We start from the raw sequence: 12,733 nt of genomic DNA on the forward strand, positions 1-12,733 counted from the left end.
TTCTGATCTCCTCGCCCCTCGTGCCCTTTTAACCCGCACTACAGTCTCGTAATTCTTCTCAATTCTTCTCAAAATGTGCTATTTAAAATAAAAGAATAAATGTATTTATTCAGTCCTATGCAGTCCTACCAAGTTCGTCTTTGGCTGCATTACGACACCAAAGTCAGTTTAGCGCAATTGCCCAACAGGCATTAAATAATGACGCATTTCATAATGAAAGTGTATAAAGTGAGTAATATAAAGAGTATTTTGACAGTGTTAGGGGGCGCCACGCTGGGGAGGGACCGTGTTGGGTGTCCTGATGTTGTGATGACGCCTCCCCGCAGCGCCGCGCGTCTTTCAGCAGCGCAGATCCGCGTTCAGCAGCTCTCCGCCGGCGGTCCGGAGCGCCGAGTCGAGCCGAATCGAACCCAGCCGAGTCGAGCCGAACCCAGCCGAGCCGAGCCGAGCCGAGCCGAGCCGAACCTAGCCGAGCCGAGCCGAGCCGAGCCCAACCGAGCCGAGCCGAACGCAGCGGAGCAACAGGAGCCTCGGCGGTAAGTTTCCTCCAAAGGTGCGCGGCATTCTGCGCGAAGTGAGTTGGAGCCGCGGCGAACGCTGTTACTGCGCTGCGCCGAGTCAACAGCTTCGTTCTTCGGCCCGTCTGCCTGCCTGCACCGCGGTAACATCTTGGACGTATTTACCGATACGAGGACCCTTCGTGCACTCTGGGTGTGTTTTTCAGAACTTTGTTGCGCTGACTGTTGAGGGTTGTACTTGTCGGTAAGTGTGTGTTTTCCCCAAATTAACAATGGTGGAAGATTTGTAGTAAAAGCATTAAAGTGGGGACATTTTGCCTGTCAGTAGTAAAATAAAAACAGTTTATATTACAGAACATAATCACCAAACACTGTGTTTGGTTAGTGAGGTTTACGTTTAAGTGCAGGAATAGGTTTAGGCCTTATAATAATACAGATGTCAGGCCAAGACCAGGATAAAAAAACTACACCCGTGTAAGTGTGTGAGTGTGATGAGTGTGTGAGGAGAGCGTTTGATCGTGATGAGTGTGTGCAGCAGGTGCATGGCAGAAGCAGTCAGATTTCGGCGGCCGGTGACGCTTCAGCCTCCCGAAACAAACGTTAAAAACCGGTTAGTGTGTCCAGAACGGAGCGGGGGTGTGATGTGCCTCTCTGATGTCCCGCTTCCATGCATCATGCCAGTCAATGGCCAGTTGTTCTCTACCTGGTGCGTCAGAAGATTCTGTGTGTACCAAATTTTATATATACATATATATGTGTGTGTGTGTGTGTGTGTGTAATTTAGAATAAGAATAGAATAGTAATAAGCCTTCTTAAGCCTGTTCATACAGAACATGCATATGATGAGAGAACACAAGCATATCAAGGCACACATAACATACATGACATAATGATATTAAGACTGAGAGCATACAGCTTGAAATGGTGTTCATATCTGGAAACAGGAGGAGTGTTGAATGACTGTAAATCTATACAACATTTAAAACTGCAGTATAATCAGATTACAGTAATGCCAACAAAAAACAATATGGGCTGTAAATTGATCTTGAAGCTAAGTTTTACCAAGTATGGTGTATAGCGCAGATCTTAAGTGAAAGGAGGACAAGTGAAATTGAAGGGATTGTCATTGTGAAGCACAGTACACGGTGTGACCTCTCCTTTTAACCATCACCCTTGGTGAGCAGCGGGCAGCCATGACAGGCGCCTGGGGAGTGGGGGCGGTGTGTGGGGACGGTAACTTGCTCAGTGGCACCTTGTTGGTGGTTCTGGATATGAACCGACAACCGTCCGATTACGGGTCCGCTTCCTTAACCGCTAGGCCACCACTGCCCACGCAGGGAACGTACTGGATATAGATAAAAAAGTAAAGTAATTAATCTGGTTTAACTTAATATATATGGCCTGAACCATATTTGTTCATTTAAAGTTAATTAAGTTGAATTAATTGTCAGCTATTTGAATAAACAGGATATTTGTTTCATGATTCATTGTGTCTCGGACAGAATAATCTGCAGGAAAGAATGTATTTGGCATTTGCATGAATCCCGCTGTACCTCATCAGAGAAGCTGCGCTGCTTCCTGTGCCGGAGGGGCCTGCTGCGAGTAGAAGTCAGCAGGGGCTCGTGTACGTCAGTCACCGCTGCCGCCTCGTCTCATGCGTCTCATGAGAAGCAGAAGAAGACGGCTGGATAAGAGAAAGGTGGACCAGCAGATAACCGAACCTGCAGACACCCACTCACCCGCTCCATTACCTCATATCCTCTCTCCTCGGGCCAGGCTAAAGAGATAAAGCCGCGCCGGCTGAGTGTTTGTTCCGGACATAGAGGAAATGCCCTCACGCCACGATTAGTTCGGTGCAGGTCTTCACGGTTACTTTACTATGGTGTTGTTTGGTATCGTCAATGAATCTCGACCAAGCAGTGAGCTCTTGGCGTAGCTTTTGATAGACGTTGGGAAAACAGGACGGGAAAATGCTTTTTAGTTGTCGTCTTTACGAGCAGTGGTGAGCGCCGAGCTCATTTGAGGCACAGATGGTTTTCATTTTCTCCCAGTGTGGAGTAACGATCCCCTGCCACAATGGGACGCCGATCTTTTCCTCCACCGCCTGGCGCTCAGTTGCTCACCCGCTACTTATTCATTTACACTCTGACATTTTGTGTCAAAGTTCCAGTTCATTACGGCCGGCTCTGAGCAGATGTGACGGTAACTTCTCTTCTCCGAGTAACAGTGCCACGCTTCAGCAGATGCCTGGACCGCCGTTGGCCAGGGTCACCCCGATCCCAGCAGCTGGAAGCGGTCTCCTCTCCGCATCCCAATTAGTGGCGTACAGTCTTTTTACCCCGCGGATAAGCCCCCCCGCCTCTCCGTCTCTGCACAGGGCAGCGTTATTTCTCCCTGATCCCCCCCATTATCCCCCGGACCATCGGCAGGAAGCTCGCATGCCTGACTTCTGAAGGGATTTAGCGTTCCTCTGTTCTCAAAGGGGAATTTAACCCTTCAGGTCATCACAATATGGCAAAGGGGCTTATGGAGAGGTGAGCATTCGCTCCTGTGAGCTTCTCTTGAGCCCGAGAGGCTGGCGTGCGGCATGAGACCTGTGGTGGAGGCCTATCAGAAAGAGAGAGAGAGAGAGGGGAAGCACAGTGGCGGCCTGTGTCACTGTGGAACGTCGAGTGGCTGCCCCCTTCACCATCAGCTCAGCTTTCTGCCTCGCTCTCCTAGGATTATTGTGATGCCATTTGCCACCCATGATGGCACATCCTGCCCGCTCAGATGCTGTACTGCGGTGTTGCTTCCTTGCATGTATTGTGCTGATTTATGGCACATGGATTGGCCTATACAGTAGGGTAGACCGTCTGGCCCAGACCCTGCCTACAGTTGCATGACCTGTTCTTGTTATTCCTGCTTCTAGTGATTTCAGTCCTCTGAGTGAATTTTCCAGCCCCGGTGTCGTAAAGCATCAGTAACAGAGGTTAGCCAGGTCTGTACTGCACATGTTATGGGTTTGCTATGAATAACCTGCAAATTCTAACTCAATAAATGCCAAAGCAAATTAGAAATTTTAAGAATATTTCAATTATTTCCTTGCATGATTACGAGAAATATCTATTTCTAATGGAGAACAATGATAATTGTCAGTAGTTTCGGTTATGATCCCATTCAACATGAAATGTTTCTTAGAAACCTATTTTAATGTTAAAAGTACATTCATTAATTGTGGCGTCCTCAGCTAGCACTGCTAATAGAAGGTCTGAGGACACGTATTGCCACAGCCACGCCTTTCTCTTGCTCCAGCCAGAAAATTGGGGTGCCTGGCAACACCCCGCTGTGCCGGTGCTCCCACCCCACGAACTGCTGACCCTTGTGTCTTGATGCGTGCCGCGATTGTGTTCCCCTGTGTTTGCATGTATATTACGCTGCCTGTTGCATCACGGCTGCGTGACTGGTTTGTTTTTGTTTTGGCCCTCGGTCCTTCTCTGTTTCTATTCTAGTTTGGGATTAAAAAGGCTGTTGTGCAAGTGCCCCTCCTGCTTCTCCATGACAGGATCATTAAACAGCAGATCCAACCCCCCGACCCACTGGGTCCGGGCTCTGGCTCACCAGGGCGCAGAAAATCGGATTTTGATGACATCGGTTCATCAGAAGATTATAGTTTGCATAGATTTTATGGCAACAGAAGGAGCTAATATTTATGAGTTCAATCTGATGGCATGCAGAGCAATCAGACAGGTTCTTCTGCCGCCGCAGCTTGAAGACTACAAAGTGCAGACTCGTTCTTTCTCTTTTTAAGGAATAATGAATAATGAGATCTTGTTTCGGCTAGGGGGAGAACTTTATTCAACTATAAAAAAGGAGCCACTATACGGTTCAAACAAATAACAATTTTTTGCCCTTGATCTATGAACCTAGAAACAGTCAAACGTGGCCACAGGAGTTTGACAACAAAAGAAAAAGAAGCAATTAAGACGGAATTCCAAGTAGGCCGGATCTAAAGGATTCCCGCATAAATCTTGATGGTAAATCTTGTCTTATTGTAGCAGCATTTAATCCAAAGCCCGTGCACTCCAGCCAGGCCAGACAAAATAATCCACTCAACTTTTCTTTCATGTCTGTGTTTATTCAAACCTTCTGATTCTGCAATTTTTGTCAAATGACCACACGAGTGGCGAAGAAAAAAAACCTCTGCTTTGTATAATTGGTATGGGAATAATTTCGTTGTTCGTTGCAAAAAAAAAAACAATAAGACAAAAGAAACTCATTAACTGAGCGGGTGTTAATTTTCCATGGCCCCTAGCGTACCCCGCCTGGCCTTTGCGAATTGGGAGTTTTATATTAAACCATCGGCAGAAACTGCACCAACGCATTAGCTCACTTTTGGGGGGGGGATTTGTCGCAGCTCCAGGCCCATTAAATGCCTACATGATGCACCCAGAGCGGCACACTAATTATGTTTGACCATTACGTGCGCAGCATAATTGCGAGGGCTACTGTGCTTCTTGGTGAAGAAACTGCTAAGCTGTTGGAGGTCACACACCATAAGTGACCTTTCGCTATTGTTTCCCTCGCCTTGCGTCTTACGAATGGAGAAACTTGTGGCCCGCGATCATGGATGAAAGAACATATCTATTAAAGGCTTTCACATGTCCAAGCGATTGGGGTGTGGAGTGTCTTCTGCATGACAGCCTAAGCGTTTTTTTTTTTTTTTTTTTTTTGTGCGCAGCGCATGATTAGGCGTTTGCCGGGGGCACAACCTGCATGTATGCAGAACATGCCAGGCATGAGAGCGCAGTGTCCGTGCCGTTTCAGAAATTTTCCGTGCCGTTTCATAATGAGGTTGGGCAGGAAGACCCACGCCCCCGGAAGTCCACCTGCCAAACCCACGGAGCTCAGCTCCTTGCTATAAAACACACGAGCTTAGCACTTCTTTACTTATTAAATGTTTGCAATAATGCTTACACACAGGATCAGTTTCTTCCTTCGTACTCCCCCCCTCCTCCCTCTCCGGTTATATTACTTTTTCGCTCAGTTTTTTTCACCTCAGGGCTTTTCTGAACATTTATAAATCAGCTAACATTAAGGCCCGGGGTGTGCTATTGGCCCCGCATGGCTAGGTTCCTTAACGCTAATGCACAAAGGTAAAATAGAAATAAAAGTAAGCCCAGCAAATTCTTTCATTAGGGTTCCATCTCAGCAGGCTCCCTGGGATGCCCGGGACCTTCAATACTGCTCTGGTTCCAAGTCCGGCTGGTGAGGACACAGCTAGGCCTGCGTCGACACTTCCTCGCATTAGTGCTGCGTAAACTCTCCCAGGGTCAGGAGGCAGACGGATCCCAGCACAGGGGGCTTTACTCATGGGCCTGTGAAGCCATTTTCTGTGGCCACTGGCATGGAAGTAAAGGAGGTCTGGAGTGGGGTGGATAACATACCTCTGCTAAGGCATGCCATTGTCCTTTAGGCTGGCAGGGAGAAGGACAGCACACACTAATACTAATCAGATTTGACCTGTTGTGGGGATTGCTGCTTGCTTCTCGTCTTTCTTTATTAAACAGCCTGGGAATGAGCCTGAGGGTCTACTGGTGAGCTGTGAACTCTTGATGGCCAAGCAGGCACAGGTTCAGCAGACGCATGGTTTTTTTGTGTGTCCTGCAAAGTTAGATCCACCTAAAAAAAACAAAAAAAAAAACTCCTGATGAGTTTTTGTGGAAAGTAATGACATAGGGATATCTTTAGTGAGTGCAATTAGGGGCTCTCACTCGGGGTTAATTTAGCTTGATTCACTCTTCCAGGTAGTTCATTTCAGATTCATGTTAATTGCGCCAGCAGGGAACCAGCTCTTCATTTATCCTTCATAAGCAAGTTCATGCTGAATGTTTGTATGCAAACATGCCTTTAAACCTGAGGGACGAATGCAACTCAGGTCTTAAAACAGTTAATGACACGGCCAGTCAGCACCACTGACAATATTTGCACACACACACACATATATATATTTTTTTTAATTCACAAATGCAACATCACCTAATTTCTCCCCTTTGGATTTCAGGCACAGAGGACATTTGCTGTTTTAAGTTGAACAATAGATGTTTGAGGCTGCCTCCCACAATGGATCCCTGGCCAAGGGTGGCCTGGGTCCTGCTTCTTACATTGATCTCTGATTGGCTGGACACGGCACTGTCGAGGGACTTCACTGTAAAAGACATCATCTACCTCCACACATCAAGTATGTTTGTGAGGATCTAGAATAACAGACATGGTTCCAAGTGACATTTTCATCTCAGCCTATACTGTTTAAGACCAGCCCTGTTCATCATTTGGCCACTAAGAAGGCAGAACTGGGGTTAAAACATTCTGCCATGGAGTCCTTATTATTTTATTTATTTCTATATATTTATCTCCATGAATGGGGTAATGCTGCCGTTTGCAAAAATGTGTGTCCATTTCTGTCAATGCTGCAGCAATCAGTAAGAAGTAAATCACAAATATCGCTTTCCTTCAGGGGACAGTAAGGCATGCTTGGAAAACCAGTGTGCATGAGATGATGATGACAAATAAGAATGAATCTACTATTTATTGATAAGTTGTTATGTTACATGTGCATTGATGACCAATGAAGCATCATGTCAGAATGACTGGGCCTTAATGAGCTCCCCCTCATTTGAATTCACAGCCACCCCTTACCCCGGAAGTTTTAAATGCTTTACCTGTGAGGAGGCAGCCGATAACTATGACTGCAATCGCTGGGCTCCAGACGTCTACTGCCCACATGGTATGTTAACCAAATGACCAATAATCCTGGCTCTACATAAGGGAAGCGCATCGAAGAACTGAAAACTACTGACGTTTTTTTTTTTTTTTTTTTTTTTTTAGAGACCAGGTACTGCTACACGCATCATACAATGAGCCCTGCAGGGGACAGTGTGTCTGTCACCAAACGGTGTGTGGCACTGGAGGCGTGCCTCTCTACTGGCTGCACAGAGGCCGGTCATGAAGGATACAGGGTACGTTTGGGTGACGCGAGGGCTTTTAACCATCATCCTTGGTGAACAGTGGGCAGCCATGAAAGGCGGGGAGCAGTGTGTGTGGGGGGGACGGTACTTTGCTCATTGGCACCGTGGCGGTTCTGTATTCGAACCAGCAACCTTCCGATTATGGGTCCGCGTCCTTACCCGCTGGGCCACCACTGACCAATCAGCTAGCCGTTGCAAAATCATTGATAAGAATTTTTGTCTTCTGATTACAGGTCTGCACCTCTTGCTGCGAAGGAAACATCTGCAACCTGCCGGTGCCGAAAAATGAGAGCACAGCCATCTTTTCCACTGTCACACCCCTCAATAGCACTTGCAGTCTCACACAAGTGTGGATGCCCCGTTTTACTATCATTTTCATAATGCTTTACAGCTACATCTAAACTTTTATTCGTAGGCTACAAGTTGTACATGATGTGTTCTATTTGACAGGAGTGGACAGTATTAACGTTTATGGACACTTTGCATTTATAACCGTTAATTAAATGAATTATATTTTTCCCTAGGTCACTGTTTTAAAATGTATAATATGGGATGTTTGTGATAAGTGTGTAAATACATTATTTATTACTTTTTTTAATGATTTCTCCCAATGATATTACTTCCTGTAATGTGCCAAACACTGTCACAAAGACTAATTTTATTTAAAAAATATATTACTTTAATGGATGCTTTACCATGGATTAGCAGTTATTAAAAAAAAGTGATTAATTTTCCTGCATTGAGAAAACATCACCAACAGCACACAGCTCATCTATTTTTCCTTCTAATTTGACTGAGGAACACAGGCACAGCCCATGAATTTCCAGTTGTGCAATTAACCTGATAGTAAACTGCATTCGTTCAATGGTCATGTTTAGACCAGGAGGAATATCTATAGATTGTACACTGCAAAAAATGTAAAAAAAATATATATATTCATGACTTAGGACTGGCAAAGTTCAACATGCTTTCAATAAAAGGGAAAATTTGTTTTTGTGAACACTGAAAATAATTTTTTAGACAATTTATTTTACTCATACCAACATTCCATACATAGTGCCGTCGTGTTCATAGTTCTTATACAGGTCAAGTGGGTTTCATGGAAAATACCCGAGTAGGCAAATGTGAATGCCTGTAGCTGTTCTCATTGACAACTGAACCATTTTTAAAACAAAAATAATAAATATAAAAGTGAGGTAAAATCTATTTTTTGGAGAAGAGAAGCACTTTGTGAATGGGATTAACTGATATTCCCAGTTCTTTTTTTCAATTCCATCTTAAACCATCCAATAAACAGCAAAAGAGGCAGAAAATTCACATTGTTTGTAAAAAAAAAAAAAAAAAAAAAAAAATTTGCTAAGGGGAAGATAAAGTTTAGTTGTCCACATCTTCGAGAGCACTAATGTGTCCTTGAAGTCTCTCCATAATGTAGCTGTTTGAGGGGGCGTTAGTGAACAGGGTTCCCACAAACCCTCGTGTCCCCTGTAAGACGTGCTGGATAATTGTGCAAGTGCCCAAGTCTTCAATATGAAAACCCTGGTGGTGCAATGGCTCCTCAATGTTGAGGATATTGTCATTTGCTTGATATCCAAAATACTGCAGAGGAAAACAAATGGGGGGAAAAATTAAACAAATCACTTTAATGACAAAGACAGGCAACTCTGTATAAATAATAACAGCTTAGGTTCCTATTGTGTGACGAACAATAAAGACTCACAGCTTGTCCAGTTGATGGGTCTATGAAATCAGCCCAAAATCCACCTCTCCAAAGTGCATAGCAGATTTCTTTAGCACCACTAATAAACTACACAAGAGCGTGAGAACATCACATGAACAGATAAATGAGTGATTAAATATCTATCTGAAGTACTTTTATGTAATGCTGGCCTATCACTCACTTTATTCTGAAGCTGTTCCTGGTCTTTGTTCAGTTCCTCACCACACAACGGTTTGTATTTTTGGCTCACAGTGACAACAGTGATGGCACTGGTTGGGGCCATGGGGAAAAACAACTCTAAATCTATCAAAAGAACATCAGAAATCAATCATATCCGATTCTATTGATATCCTGTAGAGCTAGAGATCACTGTCGCCAGGTGTTGAGCATCTGTTTAACTGTTTAAAAAAATCTGCCCCCCTTCCCCCCCCAGTCTTTTCTAAAACTTGAAGTTACTGCCTCTGTGAGTATGATCAAAATGCCCTCTTGTGGCAAACTGTGGAATAACAATTCTAAAACCGCATCAGAGGTTGTGCCATAATTATTGTAATGAGCACTGCACTACTAATGAAAATCACCATCACAACATTTATCAGCACATACCTTTCTTTAGCAGCTCAGGGCAGGAATGCATTGAACACTCAATGTTTAAGTGCTCAAAATAGTGCTCGGCTCTACTGACTTTTTGTGCCATTAAAGGAACCTCTTTGTCCTACAAAAGAAATCCAATAAAACGTTGTGTAAAGCATATGAACAATTGTAATAATAACAATGCACTTATTTGTTATTAGTTGCATTACCTGAAACTCACTGACAAACTGTGCCAGCACAAATTCGTGCCTGTCAGAGTTAGTTGGTGCAGAGAGCACATCAGGGACTGTGCGGTGAACAGGGCCCTTATTTTGGGTTCCTGTGCCTTCGAGGTGGCAATCAAAGCCAACGTTGCCAGGCAGCTGAAAGCGCTGGTCCTGGGGGCCGAACGGACCCATCTGCTCATCTGGCCACACAGTTCTGGGACCTACAAAAAAAAAACATGCAGTTATTTATTTTTTAGGACTTCATTAATCTGTAATCATGATCATAACAGATTTTAAAGGGCTAAATGCTGTGGAGACACGAGACAAGTCAACTTTACCAGTTTCCTGGGATGCAACCGCAATATACGGCCCATCTGAGGAGCCGGCAGCAGAAAAGGCTCTGGCACAAGGGCTCCTTCGAACGATCCCAGACACCCGCAACACCAGTCTGGCTCTGTGGCAAAGCACCTGCAGGGTGACACGCGAAAGGGGCACTCAGCACAGGACATGTGACGCGGCACGCAGGACAGAGGTGGGATTGCGGGACTTACACCTGCCATCCTGGCGAAGCCCCCTCTTCCGATCCCACAGAGTAGAAACAGCTGAAGGAGGACAAACAGGACGAGTTCAACTTTATACTCACTACGCTCATCTGTAAAAACATGATGATTCAACAATGTTCTCCATGCTAACAAAGCTAACATCCCGTTATAACAGTGAACAAACGTCGAAAAAAATGAGCTACTAAATCAGAAAGCTGAACAATTCTTATTATTAAGGTATTCTAAAAAAACTAGTAATGTCTGTAATTAACAACGCAACACAAGATTTACTTTCGTAAATCGTAAATTGTTTTGCTCAAACACTCACTTCTGTTTGAATTTCAAGTGTCATGACCTCGAGGAATCAAAACACATCGCGAAATAAACGCGTCGAGAAACCACAGCCATGCGTAATAAAAACATATAGATTGTAATCATTAATAATAATATCGTGTAAAACTAAAAGAAGGGAACACAGTGTACTCACCCCTGCTTTCTCGGCCCTGTTTTTAGCTGGAGTTGTACTGGTCACGTACGCACATGCGCACTCATGACTCTCCGGCTACGGAGCAACGCGAGGGACAAACCTAGCGGATTTGTGAAAAACTATGGCCTCACTATATCGCTCCAATATATATATGTGTGTTTGTGTGTGTGTGTGTGTGTGTGTATACATATATATATTTCATTATGTCGTAAACTCACTCGATAATGCATGCTATTTCAGAACGGTTGTATTACGACACTGGCAATTATAGCACAAAATGTGTTGATAAATGTGTCTACTACAAAGTGCATCCAGCAGATGTCAGCAAATACCAAGATTTTTCGAGCAATGGCCGGCAAAATCTTCCCTACAAAATGATAGATAAACAAATGCATTTAAGAAAAGGATGTTATGTGTTATAGTTGTATAGTTGTAATTAAATAATAATATAATGATATATACGCCAGATATGGAAGGTCGGAAGTAACCAAAATATCCAGATTCAGAGTCATTGTGTGAACAATTGCTGCTCAGTTCTGATTAATTTTAGCGACGATGCTCTCTGTGCTTTTAATTAAGAGATAGCAGAGATGTCTAGTACCCTTGTTAAATAGGTTAGATGACCTCTGCAAATAAATAATAAACGAATTAAGACATTTTCGTTGTGACAGTGCTGTCACACAGGACACGGACAAAACAGGAAAAAACAAGTGCGTGACACAGGGAGTGACACATACAGTTAGTGAATAGGATGTGGCGAGGTTCTGGGCCCCAGGGCCCAGTGCTGGGACATACTTTTTAACATAAGTGCGGGAGTAGAATGGGGAGCCATCTGTGAGAGGCAGCCTGTTGTAGAGGGTTCTGTTGCAAAGTGACAAGCAGTCACTGCTGCCACTCACGGAGCTGCTTCCAGCTTTTCACTAACATGCAGCAAGAAGAGACGGGAGGCAACTCACACACACACACACACACACACACACATGCATACACACACATGCCTGCAAGCTGTGGAAAAGGCTTGGACTGATGCAAGGCCAACTCTGCCAAAACAGCACCGAGTCAATGAATCACAACACATTTAACCAAAAAACACAATCCCCATTGTTTGTTTTCTAACAAAACTGTATTTATTTAAACAAAAAATCATTGTAATATCATGCTTTGTCTAAAAAAATCACACTATGGTAAGTCTATTGTTTTGTGTCACTCTTTGTACTTGTTGTTAATGTGTGGAAGAACATGGGAACATTGTCCAATAAGCTTTCTGCTTTAAAATATATATTTACCCTTGCATTTCGGCTTGAGGGAAAACACTCAGAAAGTGGCCATATTGTCACACACTTTTAAAATGGACACAAACAAACACAGCACAAAGAAGTGAGCATATCTCATACAAATCATTTTCAGATGTTGAGACACAGCAAGGACTATGCGGATTATCCCTTCTACTCATTATTTATGAATATTCATTATTTATTCACAACAGGGTTGCGTTTTTAATGAAACCCATACATTCTGGTGTTAATATTGACAAAATGTCAATTTTATGGGTAGGTGCTACAAGATGGTACAAGATCTCCATCATCTGTAACAGACCAGTCCACCTACCTCATCTTGAAATTCAAATTTATTTGTTCGTTAATCTCAAAGTGACACAAACCCGGC

At 43.9% G+C, this 12,733-nt stretch overlaps 2 protein-coding genes across 3 annotated transcripts; one reads left to right on the forward strand and one right to left on the reverse strand.

Moving 5' to 3' along the window:
* Positions 1-269: 269 nt before the first annotated feature.
* On the forward strand, positions 270-8,525 carry lypd6 (LY6/PLAUR domain containing 6). 2 transcript variants are annotated; one of them, XM_028981652.1, is made up of 5 exons: positions 270-536; positions 6,562-6,738; positions 7,186-7,284; positions 7,386-7,516; positions 7,759-8,525. In XM_028981652.1, the coding sequence occupies exons 2-5, from the start codon at positions 6,621-6,623 to the stop codon at positions 7,924-7,926; spliced, it is 516 nt and encodes a 171-aa protein (XP_028837485.1). In that variant the 5' UTR covers positions 270-536; positions 6,562-6,620; the 3' UTR covers positions 7,927-8,525. The 2 variants fall into 2 exon arrangements, with proteins under 2 accessions (XP_028837485.1, XP_028837487.1); XM_028981654.1 differs by lacking the exon at positions 270-536 and adding an exon at positions 561-711.
* Positions 8,526-8,534: 9 nt separating this feature from the next.
* mmadhca (metabolism of cobalamin associated Da) lies at positions 8,535-11,158 on the reverse strand. Its single transcript, XM_028981651.1, has 8 exons — positions 11,069-11,158; positions 10,591-10,641; positions 10,378-10,507; positions 10,043-10,260; positions 9,846-9,954; positions 9,424-9,545; positions 9,243-9,329; positions 8,535-9,121 (listed from the first exon to the last, which is right to left on the reverse strand). Exons 2-8 carry the CDS (start codon positions 10,597-10,599, stop codon positions 8,900-8,902), a joined length of 897 nt encoding a protein of 298 aa, XP_028837484.1. The 5' UTR covers positions 10,600-10,641; positions 11,069-11,158; the 3' UTR covers positions 8,535-8,899.
* Positions 11,159-12,733: the final 1,575 nt, after the last annotated feature.

This window comes from Denticeps clupeoides, chromosome 5 (assembly GCF_900700375.1).
Source record: "Denticeps clupeoides chromosome 5, fDenClu1.1, whole genome shotgun sequence".
Lineage (NCBI taxonomy): Eukaryota > Metazoa > Chordata > Actinopteri > Clupeiformes > Denticipitidae > Denticeps > Denticeps clupeoides.

Bases quoted from the DNA above. Each gene is read 5' to 3' on its own strand.
- lypd6 (XM_028981652.1), top strand. From the start codon at position 6,621: ATGGATCCCTGGCCAAGGGTGGCCTGGGTCCTGCTTCTTACATTGATC. The intron at 6,739-7,185 runs GTATGTTTGTGA...TTGAATTCACAG, and splicing joins CATCTACCTCCACACATCAA to CCACCCCTTACCCCGGAAGT. The intron at 7,517-7,758 runs GTACGTTTGGGT...TTCTGATTACAG, and splicing joins CCGGTCATGAAGGATACAGG to GTCTGCACCTCTTGCTGCGA.
- mmadhca (XM_028981651.1), bottom strand. The intron at 9,955-10,042 runs GTAATGCAACTA...TTTCTTTTGTAG, and splicing joins AGTTTGTCAGTGAGTTTCAG to GACAAAGAGGTTCCTTTAAT. The intron at 9,330-9,423 runs GTGAGTGATAGG...GCTCTTGTGTAG, and splicing joins AGGAACAGCTTCAGAATAAA to TTTATTAGTGGTGCTAAAGA.